The following is a 13,215-nucleotide window of genomic DNA, read 5'->3' as shown; positions in this document are numbered from 1 at the left end:
ATGTAGTGAGTATGTGGATTGGCTCACCCAAAAAAGGAATTCCCATTTTATTTTAATCTCGTTGTAGTGATTCCTTATACTCTGTAGTCTTTTTGCTTCTTGAGCATAGCTTTTTGGTGCTCAGTGTCATTCATTGGGAAGTAGTGCAGTTGGCTCTTTGTGAATTGCCATTTTAAATCATTGAGAACCTACAGTGCTCTTCCAATAAGTTAGAACTGAGCAGAGAGAGAGATACCAAGATGAGACTCTTCGACCCAAAAGTCTCATCATTTCCCTTCTCAGCCATGTTTGTTTGTTTGTTTGTTTGTTTGTTTTCTTGGACAATTTAGGAAAAGTAATCATGGGACTGAATAAATTTTAAAATAGGCTACCAATCCTATAATCTACTAAACAGAGTTCACTGTGGAAAAGAATTTTTTCAGTTTTACTTTGCTTTTGACATTTATTATAAATTAAGTAGTAAGGATAGGAAGAGAAATCCAACATCTGGGAGAGCTTGTTTCAGTAGCCAGACTGGAAGCCCAAACCCTGGCTTCATACAGGTGAGATGTATTATGGGAATAAAGGCCTTATGCATTTAATGAACCCTCCCTGCCTGTCAGCTTGGTTTTTCATGCACCGTTGTTGTTCAAATAAGAAAAAGAATGTCCACAACCTGTGGTGAGATTAGAGTAATGAAAATGAAGTGTTAATCTGTTGATAGCAGGCCCATCTCATATCCTGCATCCTGGGCTACATTCATGTGTATGTAATATATTCCAGGTTTTCTCATGACCAGAGAAGCTTGTATATGTTCATTATATTGAAAACACCTTTTGGGTAACAGTGATAAGTTGGTTATTTTAACTTGTACCAATAGTTATTTTTAATGATTTCTTAATAAACCAACTGGTACCTGCCTTCCGAGTATTCTGATAGCCCACTGTTCCATATGTGCCAGTATTCCTGTACTTTTGATCTCTCTCTCTCTCTCTCTCTTTTTAAACAAATGTAGAATGCTGAAATGAGCTTCAACATAAGCTTAGTTTAAAATACCCTTTTCTAGAAATTGGTGATTAATAGAAGGAAGGAGTTAAGTGAGCACAATTCTGTAATCCTCAAAGAACACAGGTTAAATAATATTAAACATTCGTTACCTCACGCTTTATTTCATCAACGTGTCAATAAAAATAACAAAAGCAGAAGTCTTCTAGAGCTGCTTTCTGTATTTGCAGTCAGCTGCCATGCTGTGAACCTGAACAGACCAGCTTAAAGCTTTGGTCATCATGGGTGAGAATTAATTGTGTGCTTTTCCCCCCCATAAAATTCCCTTTCTGAACTATTATAGTAAACAAATCAACATGGATGTAATGAATTATACTTTTCCTACAATTCTTGTTTTAATTTTTGTATTTTTACCATTTTACTTATTAACTTGAGAAGTCTTAATTTTTTCCAAAGCTATACAATTAAAGAAGAAAGAGAATAAGTTTAGTCTTAGATTATACCAAATTGTTTTAAAGACAATAATGTGAACATTTATGTGCATGTTATCCCAGAGGATCATCTCTTCAAGAAGTACTGTAAGATATGGTTTCAGAAAAAGTATAGAATGGGTGGGAAGAGGTAGATTAATAATTGAGTTCCAGGTGTCTGCTTCTAATTGCTCAAATTTCAAACATGATGGATATTAAGGAAAAATGTTCCCCATAAGGAATATATCATATTGTCATTCAGATATTGGGCCAAGGACTGTATTTATGGAGCTCATACTCTTAGCATTTTTTCCTTTCCTGTTCAACTGGGAGTTAAGGAATGAAGTATGATCATTATGATTTTTTGAACTGTTTACTTAAAGTTGTTAAGAATCAAGAGAATTTGGGGATTAAAGTCTGATTGTGAAGTAAACTTGGCATATATTCAAGGGTTACTTTCTTAAGGTGAAAATGGAAGAAAAATGCTGCTCTCTTAGGAAGAAAACGCCTAATTAAAAAATAATCTTTAAAGAATGTGGGCCAATGATGAAACATAATTTCAGACCACTATACTAAGCTCAATTTAAAATTTACTCGTTTTAATAAGTTGGAGTATGACTGATGATAGCTTATTTAGTGTATTTCTGTACAGTACATCACAGATTGCCTGTTAATATAGTTGGATGAAGCAAAAAGAGTTTATTTATTTTTTTTATTTCCTTTGCTAAATATGGTCCTTGTAATTTGTTTGTAAAACCTAATAGGTAGAAATACTGTATTGTGGTTGATTAGAAAAAATGAAATTTAAAAGATTTTTTTTTTTTCCCTTTGCATTTGCTTTCAGTTAAGGAAAAAAGCAAATAGAAGTATATGGTGACTTTGTCATAGACATCTGCTTTTAGGTAATAATCATTTTTAAGGAAATATGCCATGACTTTTGGGGTCATTTGAACCTGCAATAATGTCTATTTAATATAAGTGTAAATGTCAGATTGTGGCATACATGTGGAGCCAGTAAAGATGAGTTTGCTGTTATAATATTCATGCATCCTAAATGTTGACTTTTAAAATTTACCTTGAAGATGTATTCTATTTTGATATTAGGGTCAGTTTTCACTTAAGTACATGATCTTTCTAGAAAGGAAGTACAGAACTGTTAACATCTGAACGAACAAAATGGGTGGAGATCTGAGTAATGGTTTGACATGAGCATCTTTTCTGGGCTGCAGAAAAGAATGTGGTTGATTCAAAACCAGTGTAAATGTTGAACCACTGTAGATGAGGTCATCAGTCCTGGATTTACATTTTACAAACTTTTAATTATGAAAATGAGTTTGCTTTGCACTTGTTTTATTGAATGACTGTATTTTGAAATAAAATCTGCTACCCACTGTCTTACATTGTGTAAGCCCATGAAATACATATATTTAAATTTCTGTTCTTAGATAGCCTTCTCTTTTTTCTTCCATAAACTCTGCAAACTCTCTCTGGAGTAGTATGCCATTTTAAAGATCAGAAGTTGCCTAAAAGGGCCATGAGGAGGGTAAGGTAAGTTAAATGAGTGGAGTCTCAGTCTGTTGGAGACTGTGGTGGACCAGAAAACTCTTGCGTCAACCACAGTGAAGTAGCAGTAGCTTCTTAGCTTCAGCCATTTGTTGCCAGGTGCAGGTCCAGTGGTTCAAGATTCTCTTCTTCTTCTTCTTCTTCTTCTTCTTCTATTTTTTTAAATAAGAAGCCAGGAATCTAGATTTTTATGTGAAATCTCCTGATTTTTAAATCTTGGCAACCTTTTCAAATATTTTTTAAAGTGTGTGGTCCAAACAAAACTCATCTGCAGGCTTTATTCAGCCTACTGGCTGCCAGAGAGAAACCTCTGTTTTAGATAATATTTTAATGGATGAAGATAATAGTTTCATTGCATGTGATCATTCATCTTGGGAATTCCCTACTGGGATGAACCAAATTCTTTATTTTTTTTCCACAATTAAAAAAAGTTTAGTAAATGTATTTCTGGTGCTGATGGTTTTGATGTATGGATTTTCTCCTTATGACACCCATGTAAAGAAAAATAAAATGTGAGCAAAATAAAAAATGGTCAAAGAATTTTAATAAAGATTAGAAAAGTAATAATTTTAGAATTATAGGGTAAGAAAGGGAAATTTCTGAATTCTGAAAAGAATCCCACAATTTGTGTTAGTCACTGATATCGATGAAAAGCCGAATTCAACTATAAAAAGCTTTTCATTTCACCTTTAAGCAGTGGACTCTTGTCTCCGAATCTTTGTGGGATTGCTATAATTTGCCAGGCAATTGATTATGATGTCATGAGGAGGAGATGGATCACAAGGGGAAAACTTCCCCATACTAATTTGTGCAAGGCCAATATTTAATACAGACTTCAAAAAAACATCATTTATATTGTTTAAGATTAGGTTTTCAATGTCTATCTAAATTTTTTAAAGGGACTCTTTAAAGGAAATAATCTACTTATAATTGAAATTCTCCAGGCAAATCAGATATCAACATTTTCAACAGAACAGGTAATTAATTGGTTTGAATTTCACATTGAAGGTCATCCTGTTATTGATTTTTGTGGGAACAGGAAACAAGAACATCTTGTTAAAATGATCTGCAAACAGGGCTTTAGGTGTGCCTAGGTTCTGTCTTGGGTCTTGTTTAGTAGCATCACTGGATAGTATCAGACACCAATCAGAAGGGAGTCATCACTGATGTAAACATAGCAAGCTGTTGGGTTGCTTCCAAAATTGCTGAGAAAAGTTGAACTGGGGAAAAGACCAGAGATTAACAGTTTGTTTTATAGTAAGTCAGGTATTTCAAATCAAGTGACTGGTGCAGCTTGTTACGAAGCATCTGTAAGTTTGTCATAATGACGTCAGTATGCCATGTTCAAGAAGTTCAGTGTCAACACAGCTGTGACTTACTACTTTCAGAAACCTTTCAAGTGGGAATGAGATAAAATGTCTAAGATAAGGAGAGGGAAGTACTGAGGTAAGGAGTGTGGCAAAGAGAGGAGACTAAAAAATATGCCCTTTCAGATGCTATTATTTTTTTATAAAATAACATTCGTGCCTTCTGTTTGATGTAGTTTTATTGTTCCATGTGCCAGACTACTTTAAAGTAATCATTTCTCTCTCTTCTGTGTTTATACTTTTTGAGACTGGTCTGATGTGAAGGTAACATGAACTAAGTGGGTGGCAAACATTATGCCTTTCTAAACCGGAATAAGTATTTTAATTTTAGCTGTTTTAAACAAGTTAGAAACTTAATGCAGCGTCTTCTTATGGTTCAAAGTTAAACTCTTAAAAAGGGCAAGCCTTCCATTCTAAATACCCCGGAGCTGTTAATGCAGTTCTTTCCAGGTTGACATAGTTTTGTGTAGGCATGACAGTGGCACCAGCCATCTACATTAAGCCTTAACATTCCACAGAACCATTTTGAGTTTATTATGAGCTTCAAAGCCTGCTCATCCCTAAGAGAATATCAAGTTTAAGCATGTCACTTTGCCATAGTCACATTTAACTTTCTTAAATCAAAAAGTACCTTTCTTGAATTAAAAAGGCTGATTTTATACAGGTGATCCTTGAAGAAATTTCTCAGTTCAGTACTGTCATTTTTCTGACCCACTGTTGCTGCCCTCTTAAATTCTGTCAGTCCATCCTCTTAGCATGTTGTTGGACACTACCCCAAATAAAGCAGGACTCATCACAATTTAAAGCTCTGAGATGATGTCAGCATTCTTTTTCAGCTTTATTCCTATAGAGCACAACTCATTGATCCTGCTTTACCAATTGCAATACCTAAAAATGTAGCCGAGGGAGAAAAATATGCTGATGCTTTTCTAGTACTTGGTTGGGCATCTTTACATCATGGAAGGCTAATGGTTTGGGAGAGAATATGGGCTCTTCAGCCTGATCTCATGGCACGCTGCTTCTCTTCTTAAGGAAAGGAATTCCCCATTTCCTGAATGTGAAATGCCTACCTTGTTGGAGGCTCCTGGTCTTTAGTTTCTACCTCAGTTAATAAACTATCCCTGTCTTTGCCTTGCATCTCAGAGATGGAACTTGACGGACTAGTCAGCATTGCAAAGGTCACCCTAAAACTATTGACAGAATACACTGCCCTTTGTTGCTCAGTGATGATAATGCTACTGTAGCAGTTAACTGAATGTATTAGACTGAGCTACTTTTCCAGAATACCAAATTGTCTATTTATTTCTTTAAAACACCTGGTGGAATGCCCATTCACAAGGTGTCTCAGTGTATTTTCAAAAGGGATCTTAACAATACTTGAAATGTCAGTGCTTTGGCCATAGGAGGGAATCATAATACGCAGTTTGTAACCGTCGTATTGTTTTGCTTCAGTGAAAATGCTTCTAAATTATACTCATGTTTTAGAATTTTCATATTGTTTGGAATGAATAATATTCCAACAAGTTTGAAAATCTAAGGTGTTCCCAAAATGTTTTCTTATGGTGTAGTTTGTCTTTAGTTAGTGTAACAATGCTTAAAATTGTTATAAATTCACTTTTTTAAAAGAAAAAAAATGTAAAATCATTTCCTTTTGTGATTTCTTTTCCTACAAATATTAAATGTGGAACTATCTTTTTTGGTTTCAAGTTATAACATTAAACATAGTGCAAAAGCAGGTTTTGCCATGTTTTTATATATTCAGACTTACTGAAATGTTATTTAAATGATATGCAAAATTATATAAGAATAATTAATAAATGATTAAGCTACTTATTTGAGGCAGAGGATTTGTACTTGAAACAGTCTTATATTTTGCATCCTTATATTGATTTTTGTGGCACCAGTATAGTCATGATATAATTTCTGGTACGCAGGGAGGATCTTTGACTTAGCTGTCATTTAAATAAAAATGAGTAAAGCTCCAAAGTGCTAAGGCGCTAGTGACTTTTACTAATTATTTCCACTTACACATGTACTTTGGACTACTTTACTTTGCCAGATGTGTGATGTATCATATAGTCTTCCTTCCCCAAATTCTGTTTGGCCCTAATCGGATTGGTTAAGGAATTTAGGCATTCAAAATCACTTCCTCTTTGGTTTCAAAATGGATAAGGGAAGACTCAAAGAAATCCCTTCGATTTACCTTTTAGTATCTTTGAATAGAGCAGATTTTGCCCTGCCTTCCTTTACTGCGTTTATCTATTTGTTTCTTATTGAGCTAGGTAAGCACATCTAAAGCAGAATATATGCTCTCTCTGTCCAAAATCATAGAACGAAATCAGTGTTCAAATAATTTTTGCTCCAGTAATTGAACAGTCAAAGGGAACTAAACAAAATGATTTAAAATAGGATGATTAGCATTAAGTTCAGACAGTGAAAAATGTTTTAAAACAAAGTATAGTAAACACAGTTTAATGTTGTGGGTTCTTCATGGTCTAAACGTTTGTTGAAAGGACTTTCTTTTTTCTTAACATTGAGGTATGTTTATCTTAGAATAATAATCATTTCATGCTGTTTCTTTCTTTTTTTTTTTCTAGTTGACCCATTCTCCAGACCTTTAAAAAACTTTTTTTAAGTAGATGTAAATTCCATTTTAATTAGACTAGTGCAATCTAATACCTCAACTAGCTAGGAATGGAAGAAACATACTGGAAGTTAATACAACCCAAATCAACCATAGCCAGATAATTCCCCTGATCTTTGTAACAACCCCCTTCCCCACCTCCACAATTAAATGACCCTGTTGTTCTGGAGTTTCAACAAGACATTTAAGGTTCATTTAAAAAAATGATCATCCTTTACAGGATTCTTTGCTCTTGCATTTCTTTCTTTCTTTCCCTTGCCACACAGCTGTCACTGGTATAAGAGAAAGATTGGGGGGAGGGGAGGAGGAAGAAGCCCTGTTCAAATCGTGTCACGTAGCACTAATTCATCTGCTCTCATTAGAGGGAGCGAGGGACAGCAGTGATGGCCAAGAGCTGCACTCCACACATGACACGCGAACAGTTTGGGGAATAGAAAATTGCTTTCTCAGGAAGCCCAGCCAATTAAGGACTTGACCATATTGAATGTCAAGTGTTAATTTAGGTTTTTCTTCATTTTCCCAGTAGTAATGCGGGTCCTGTGATGAGCAAATACATGTCAAGTAAAAGTTGATTGCATGAAGGACCTGGGTATTATATGTCACTGACAAGTCACAAATGTACTGAAGTCTTTTAACCCCTTAGGTGAGTGTGGTGGGGGAGGGGGAAGGGGAGAATGGGATTAATGGCACTATAATGATAAGAATAGATAGTCTAAGGCGGGGTGGTTTGAATGGGACAGACAGTAATGGTAATTCATGCAAAAACCAGTGATAGGACAAATCCTACTCTCAGGGCATTGAGGCCCTTGAAATGCATGCAATATATGATTCCCAATGCAAACATGCTGCCTAGAATATATTTTCTCTCTCCTAAGATTTTATGAAAAGGGAAAGTAGTGTAGTCTGTGGTCTTTTTTTTGTTTTGCTTATGGTCTTGAGCTAGGAAATTCCTTAATAATTATCTCCTTTGAAAGAAATAATATATTCACTAAATAATTATGCCGTTTTGGACATTTTAACCCTTTGTTCAGTGCAGCCGTAGTATTTCTGGCTATTTACTTATACCTTCAGTTTCTGATCAAACATTTAAAAAATGACTCTGTGTAGTACTATGTCATAAAACAGATGCAAAAAATAAGGTTGAAGGAACATTTGTTTTCTGTCGTGGGTATCTCTGTGAAGCAGTGTTTAACCAGTAGAAACTGGTGGAAGGTTCATTATTGTTTTTGCCTCTGTGCTTAGTTCTAAAAGAGAGGAGATTAAAGCTTCAGTGAGTGAGGTAACTTTGCTGTTTTTTAAACTGAATGTTGAACAATGCCCACCATGTACAGCATTTCATTTCCATTCATCAACATTTATTTACATACGAATGTCCCCCCAAATAAGAGAATGTCTTCTTCTGTTGCAGTTATACAATTAAGCGAATAAAAATACCCCAACAGTTTAAAATACTGCTGTGTGTAGTTTAAGCGGACTTAAAGTAAAACTTAGAATAGTTACAATCTGGTCATTTTTTAATTCTGTATATGTAGAACCACTTTTCCCCCTTCATATTTTGAAGATGTGATCTTAATTGAAACATTTTCTTCAAACTTACTTTCTTCTATTTATTCCAAAATTTTAACACACTTCGCCTTTGTATGTTGACAAAGCTTTCACCTTGAAAACTTAAGTTTGATACTGCTTTAATTTTGGCAGCAAAATTGCTAAAAGTCTTTCCCACAGGTTAGAAACTGCTACCACTGTATTAAAAGCTAGCTAAATTTACATTAAGGACAAATTAGGAAATAATTCCTCAAATTTGTAGTTTAGGTTTTTCTTAAGAAAAAAACATTAAGCTCTCGAAAGCTGGGATATGATATCAGTTTTTCAACATCTACCCTGGCTGTCTCAAAGCTAACCAAATAAAATAATCTTAGCCCTCCCTTCTCTTCCTATTTTGATAAGCTTTGTCTGTGAACTGCAGTGGCTTTGCAAGAGTACTGTTTAATTACAATCCAGTTGTCAGCAGCTTCTCTTCCGCTGGGTGTGCTGAGAGACTTAAGTAAGTTTCCGTAAAGTAAATTCTGATGATGGCAGCTTGGGTTGCTGATTCAAGTTATTCCTTCTCTTCTGTGTCACTTTTGACGGATGGTACCTAATGCAATCAACCACAGGCCAAGAGAGCCGTTTCTTTGGTCGTGTTAGTATCTGGACCAGGAGTTCCCCACCTCCCCAGATCTCTCCCTTCAGATGCTCACTCCTTCCTACCGCCCCCACCAGTACTTCAGCCCAAATAGGAAAGCGAAAAGAACCACAGTACAATCCTAGGACAGGCTTTTCCTAAACCTCCATTTCCCAGTGGTGAAGCTGAAGCTGCCTCCCTTTGCGTGCGTTTTTGATAAATTTAAGAAGTCAAATCGCTGACACAGATAGATAATCCAAGTGTATAGGGTGAAGAGTTATAAATTAACACATTATTCCCTCTTAATGTGAAATACTTGAGAATGCATTTTCTCAGTCCCTTGACATCTACCCAGTGAGGGCTCACATTGTACTTTTCAAGTGGCATTGATTTGTTAAAGCGCTGAATTAGCATCTCCGGCCAGCTGCTTGATCCACTGTTGTGTCTCAGGGCTCCAATTCCTCCTCTCTCCCCCAGCCATCCCTTTTTTTCTTCTAGTCTCTCCTTTCTTCTCTCTCCCTTTCCCTGCTTCTTGCCATTTCACTCCTCCCCAGCTCATTCTTATTATCTTTCCCTCTCATCCCCTTCTTTCCTGTTGCTTGCTTTTCTTTCAGTCTGTTTTTGTCTCACACCATCTCTTTCCTTTTTTTTCTTTTCTTCACTCTTTTATGCATATATCTTTCCTTTTTCACCTCCTCACCTCTGGGGTTGGCCCTCACGCAGGGTGAGAGTCTGTTAACTGCCTGTGTGGGGGGTAGTGGTAGTTGATGTAGCCAGTCTCAGTTCCAAGTGGACTCTTGTTGAGGAGGATAAATTAACATGTGCGTTTTTGTGCTCCTTGTGATAGAAGTTGGTGAGAAAAGTCTCACCTATGTTGCTTTCTAGTAATTAAATATTATCTCACAAAACTTTTAAATGTCATTTAACATAGTAAAATTTCCTTTTGGTTAAAAGAAAATGAAAATCACCTAGATTTGGTCATTTTACATGTATTCACCAAAATAAGTTAATATTTTTGCAAAACTTGGATTTTTGCAACTTTTCGCATTTCAGTGACCTATTGATTTGACTTTCTTTTCTAGTGGGTTCTATGTTGTTCTGATTTCACTTAATTGTAATGGCAGAATTTCATGTGAAATATGATTTCCTCGTTATGATGCATCACTGTACCATAGCAACGAATCATAAAATTGGTGGACATTTGTTTATAAAAAAATGACATTGCTTCTCACTTCTTTTAGTGATATATCTGAGTTCCAGAGGTCGTCAGAAGAGTGTATCACAAATGAGAGGGTTTAACATGTTACATGTGCAATTATGCAGACCTTCGCTCTTTGTATATTGGTCCAAAATACTTTGGGAACACTGTGTTGATTAATATGATATAAGCAAAAAGTGTATCTGCCTGGATTTAAATAGAAATTATCCTCTAATTTTAATCTCATGCCTTCCTGTTTTGCTGCCTTTAATTTTACTAGGTTTTCCACTAGTAACATCAAAATTGAAATTTAAATATACATTGATAATAAATCAGATTATTTGGAAAAAAATCAAATGTTTTTATTGCTGTGTTTTATATAGATTAGAATGACAGTTTGATTTCAGCATTTACATTTTGAAATGGAAATATTTTACATAGGTTTTTATAATCTTCGCTTCTCTGTTAGGTTGATATCCCACCCCTTGCCCCCAGTAAGTGAAATATAATTCTTTAAAAAAAAAAATTAATCAGCTGTCCTATCTAGAATTAGCATGGCTTGGCTAAGGTAAAGGGATTAGAGTGACTTTTCAAGGCATGATAATGTCTGTTTAAAGGAAAGAAAAAGGAAAAAAGTCTTTTAACTAGGGCTTAAGACTAATTCCAGCTACTAAGGAGACAAAAATTACTCTAAAGACAATTTGGTTTTATTTTATATGTGCATGTTAACTTGCTTAGAGATCATCATTTTGTGTTTTAAGGTACTCTCTTAGAGGAAATAAGATGTTCTGTGTTTGTTACTGAAAAGGGGGCATGGCTCCTTCACTCCAGGAAATTGAAGTTGGAACACCTTCTTTTCTTTTACAGGGATAATCACACTTCACCTGGCTGTAATTCAGGGGCACGGCAAAGAGGGGTTTGCTGCTTTTTAGAACTGCCTGTGACTACAGTAGAGAAGATAAATCATAAGACAATAATAGGGCAAGGTTGAAATTGAAAGTGTCCCATATGAAAATAGTTAAAGATTAAAAAAGAAAATGAATAATCAGACAAGTAAAAAAAGAAATACGGAAGGGATACTTTAGTGGTAGGAGAGAAGTTGAGGATAAAGATAAAAGGGATGTTTGGGGGACAGAATTATGGTATCTGGTAACTTAAAAATTAATACTGTTGTGATTGGATTTAAACGGCCTAATTGGTATCAAAGCAGAGTTTGAAATTTAAACAGTTAAAACTTTTAATGTGATGTTAATGTTTTATTTGTTGCACGTGTGTTTTTTTTTTCTTTCCTTGATCCCTTTTGTCATTTACATTCTTTGGAAGTTAGAAATCTGCACAAGTAATAAATCAATAAATCCATTTTTTTTTAAATGAAATCTAATTTGTTGCTTGTACTTTAGCCACATGAAATGGTTAATAAGTGTGGTTGTTGTAGAATTCAACACCTTTTAATTTTTCTTTAAAATTCTCAGGAGAAATCAGAATTATTTCTGTTTTTGTACTTTGTAAGTCTAAATTAAATGTCACTTAAATGGGAAAGAACTGGCAGCTTTGATAAGTAGTCCCCAAAGCAAACCATTTTGTCAGTAATCATAACCTAATTATGAATGCAAATGCAAGGTTCGTTTTTTAAAAAATCCAAAACAAAGGAAGAAAAACCACTCTACAATTTAAGGAAAAAGCATCCAGTACTTAAACCTAAGACTTTCAATAGTATCAGTAATAATAAGAAAGAACCTTTGGCATTGGCCCAAGTTCTGTTGAGAGAGAGCAGCAAATGGCCTGCACAGTGTGTGGCTCTGCATAAGTTCCAGAGTGACACATGCCTCACAAGCAGGTCACAATGCGAGGGATCAGGGGTCATGTTCAAGAGCAGGGTGTTGCTGGACGAGTCTAAGGAAGCAGAGGTGGCCCCTCCGTGCTCAGCGTGTGGGTCTGTGTACTCCTTTCCCGTCAAAGCTGGCCCAGCACGGCCAAAAAAGCGGTTCCTTGGCAGGGTTTAATGGCAGGATGATGTAGTCTGTTGTGACTAGTGCATTCCTTTCAGGTTAAACTAGGGAAATGGCATTGTGTTAAAATTCCAAGTTGCATGAATGTTTTATTGCCACAGTGCATTTAGCCCTCTAGGGGAGTGTGTGGTGGCGGGTGGGGGTGGTGGTGACTTAGAGACTCAGGAACTATCAGAAGAACACTTCCCTTGGAAAATTTTACCCACCAGCATGAAGCTGATTTGCTGTGATGGTCACTTAGAAGGGTTTCGCTTTTTCCTAAACTGTGGCTGTTTAAAGTCTTGCAGTCTGGACAGTTAACAGCTGAAGAAAATATGACAAGACACACGCAAAGAGGTTGGGAGATAGAGAGGAGGAATGCGCCAGCAAGGAGCTGAGCTGCCTTCTTGTGTAAACTGCCCGAGTGAGGGCCCCTCCCCCAACCTCGGTCCTTGTCCCCCCCACCCCCCTCCCCTGGGCTGTGTTTTGCTGTCTGCCTGAAGGCCGGGAGTGATCTGTTAACCTTGCACCACTGACTGGGAGGCCACTGCAGCTCATGGTACTGTATGTTACCATTACTACTCCCTCATTCCTTTTCACTGGCTGGTTTGGTGTTTTTTTTTTTTTTTTTTTTTTTTAACCATTTCTCTGTAATAACGGTTTATGTTAGTCAGAGGGATACAATTTTGGAATGCAGAAGATCTGAGTTTAAAAGAAAACAAACTTAAGTATGGTGCTGTTTTTTTTCTTTTTCTCTCTCGTGTCATTCAGAAAGGCTAAACTGAACCATTCTAATTCAATTGCAGCCAGAGGTTTCCAGTGTGATTTAAAATTAGG

At 36.0% G+C, this 13,215-nt stretch overlaps 1 protein-coding gene across 35 annotated transcripts in view; it reads left to right on the top strand.

Annotated features, from left to right (window-relative positions):
- BNC2 (basonuclin 2) overlaps positions 1 to 13,215 on the top strand; it is a 396,217-nt gene that overhangs the window by 129,926 nt on the left and 253,076 nt on the right. For 2 of the 35 annotated variants that reach the window (XM_036238878.1, XM_036238875.1), the window contains exon 2: positions 7,552 to 7,671. The exons of 27 other annotated variants lie outside the window; for them this stretch is intronic. Coding sequence is in view for 2 of the 8 variants with exons in the window: in XM_036238864.1 (XP_036094757.1) it covers positions 12,935 to 12,937 (3 nt within the window). In the remaining 6 variants the exon portion in view is untranslated. Of the gene's footprint in view, positions 1 to 7,551; positions 7,672 to 10,767; positions 12,943 to 13,087; positions 13,107 to 13,215 lie in introns of those variants that run through there. 6 more of the 35 variants (XM_036238864.1, XM_036238860.1, XM_036238877.1 and 3 more) reach the window with 5 other exon arrangements.

The sequence above is a fragment of the Rousettus aegyptiacus genome, unplaced genomic scaffold (assembly GCF_014176215.1).
Source record: "Rousettus aegyptiacus isolate mRouAeg1 unplaced genomic scaffold, mRouAeg1.p scaffold_m13_p_3, whole genome shotgun sequence".
Lineage (NCBI taxonomy): Eukaryota > Metazoa > Chordata > Mammalia > Chiroptera > Pteropodidae > Rousettus > Rousettus aegyptiacus.
This window is presented reverse-complemented; position numbering and strand designations above follow the sequence as displayed.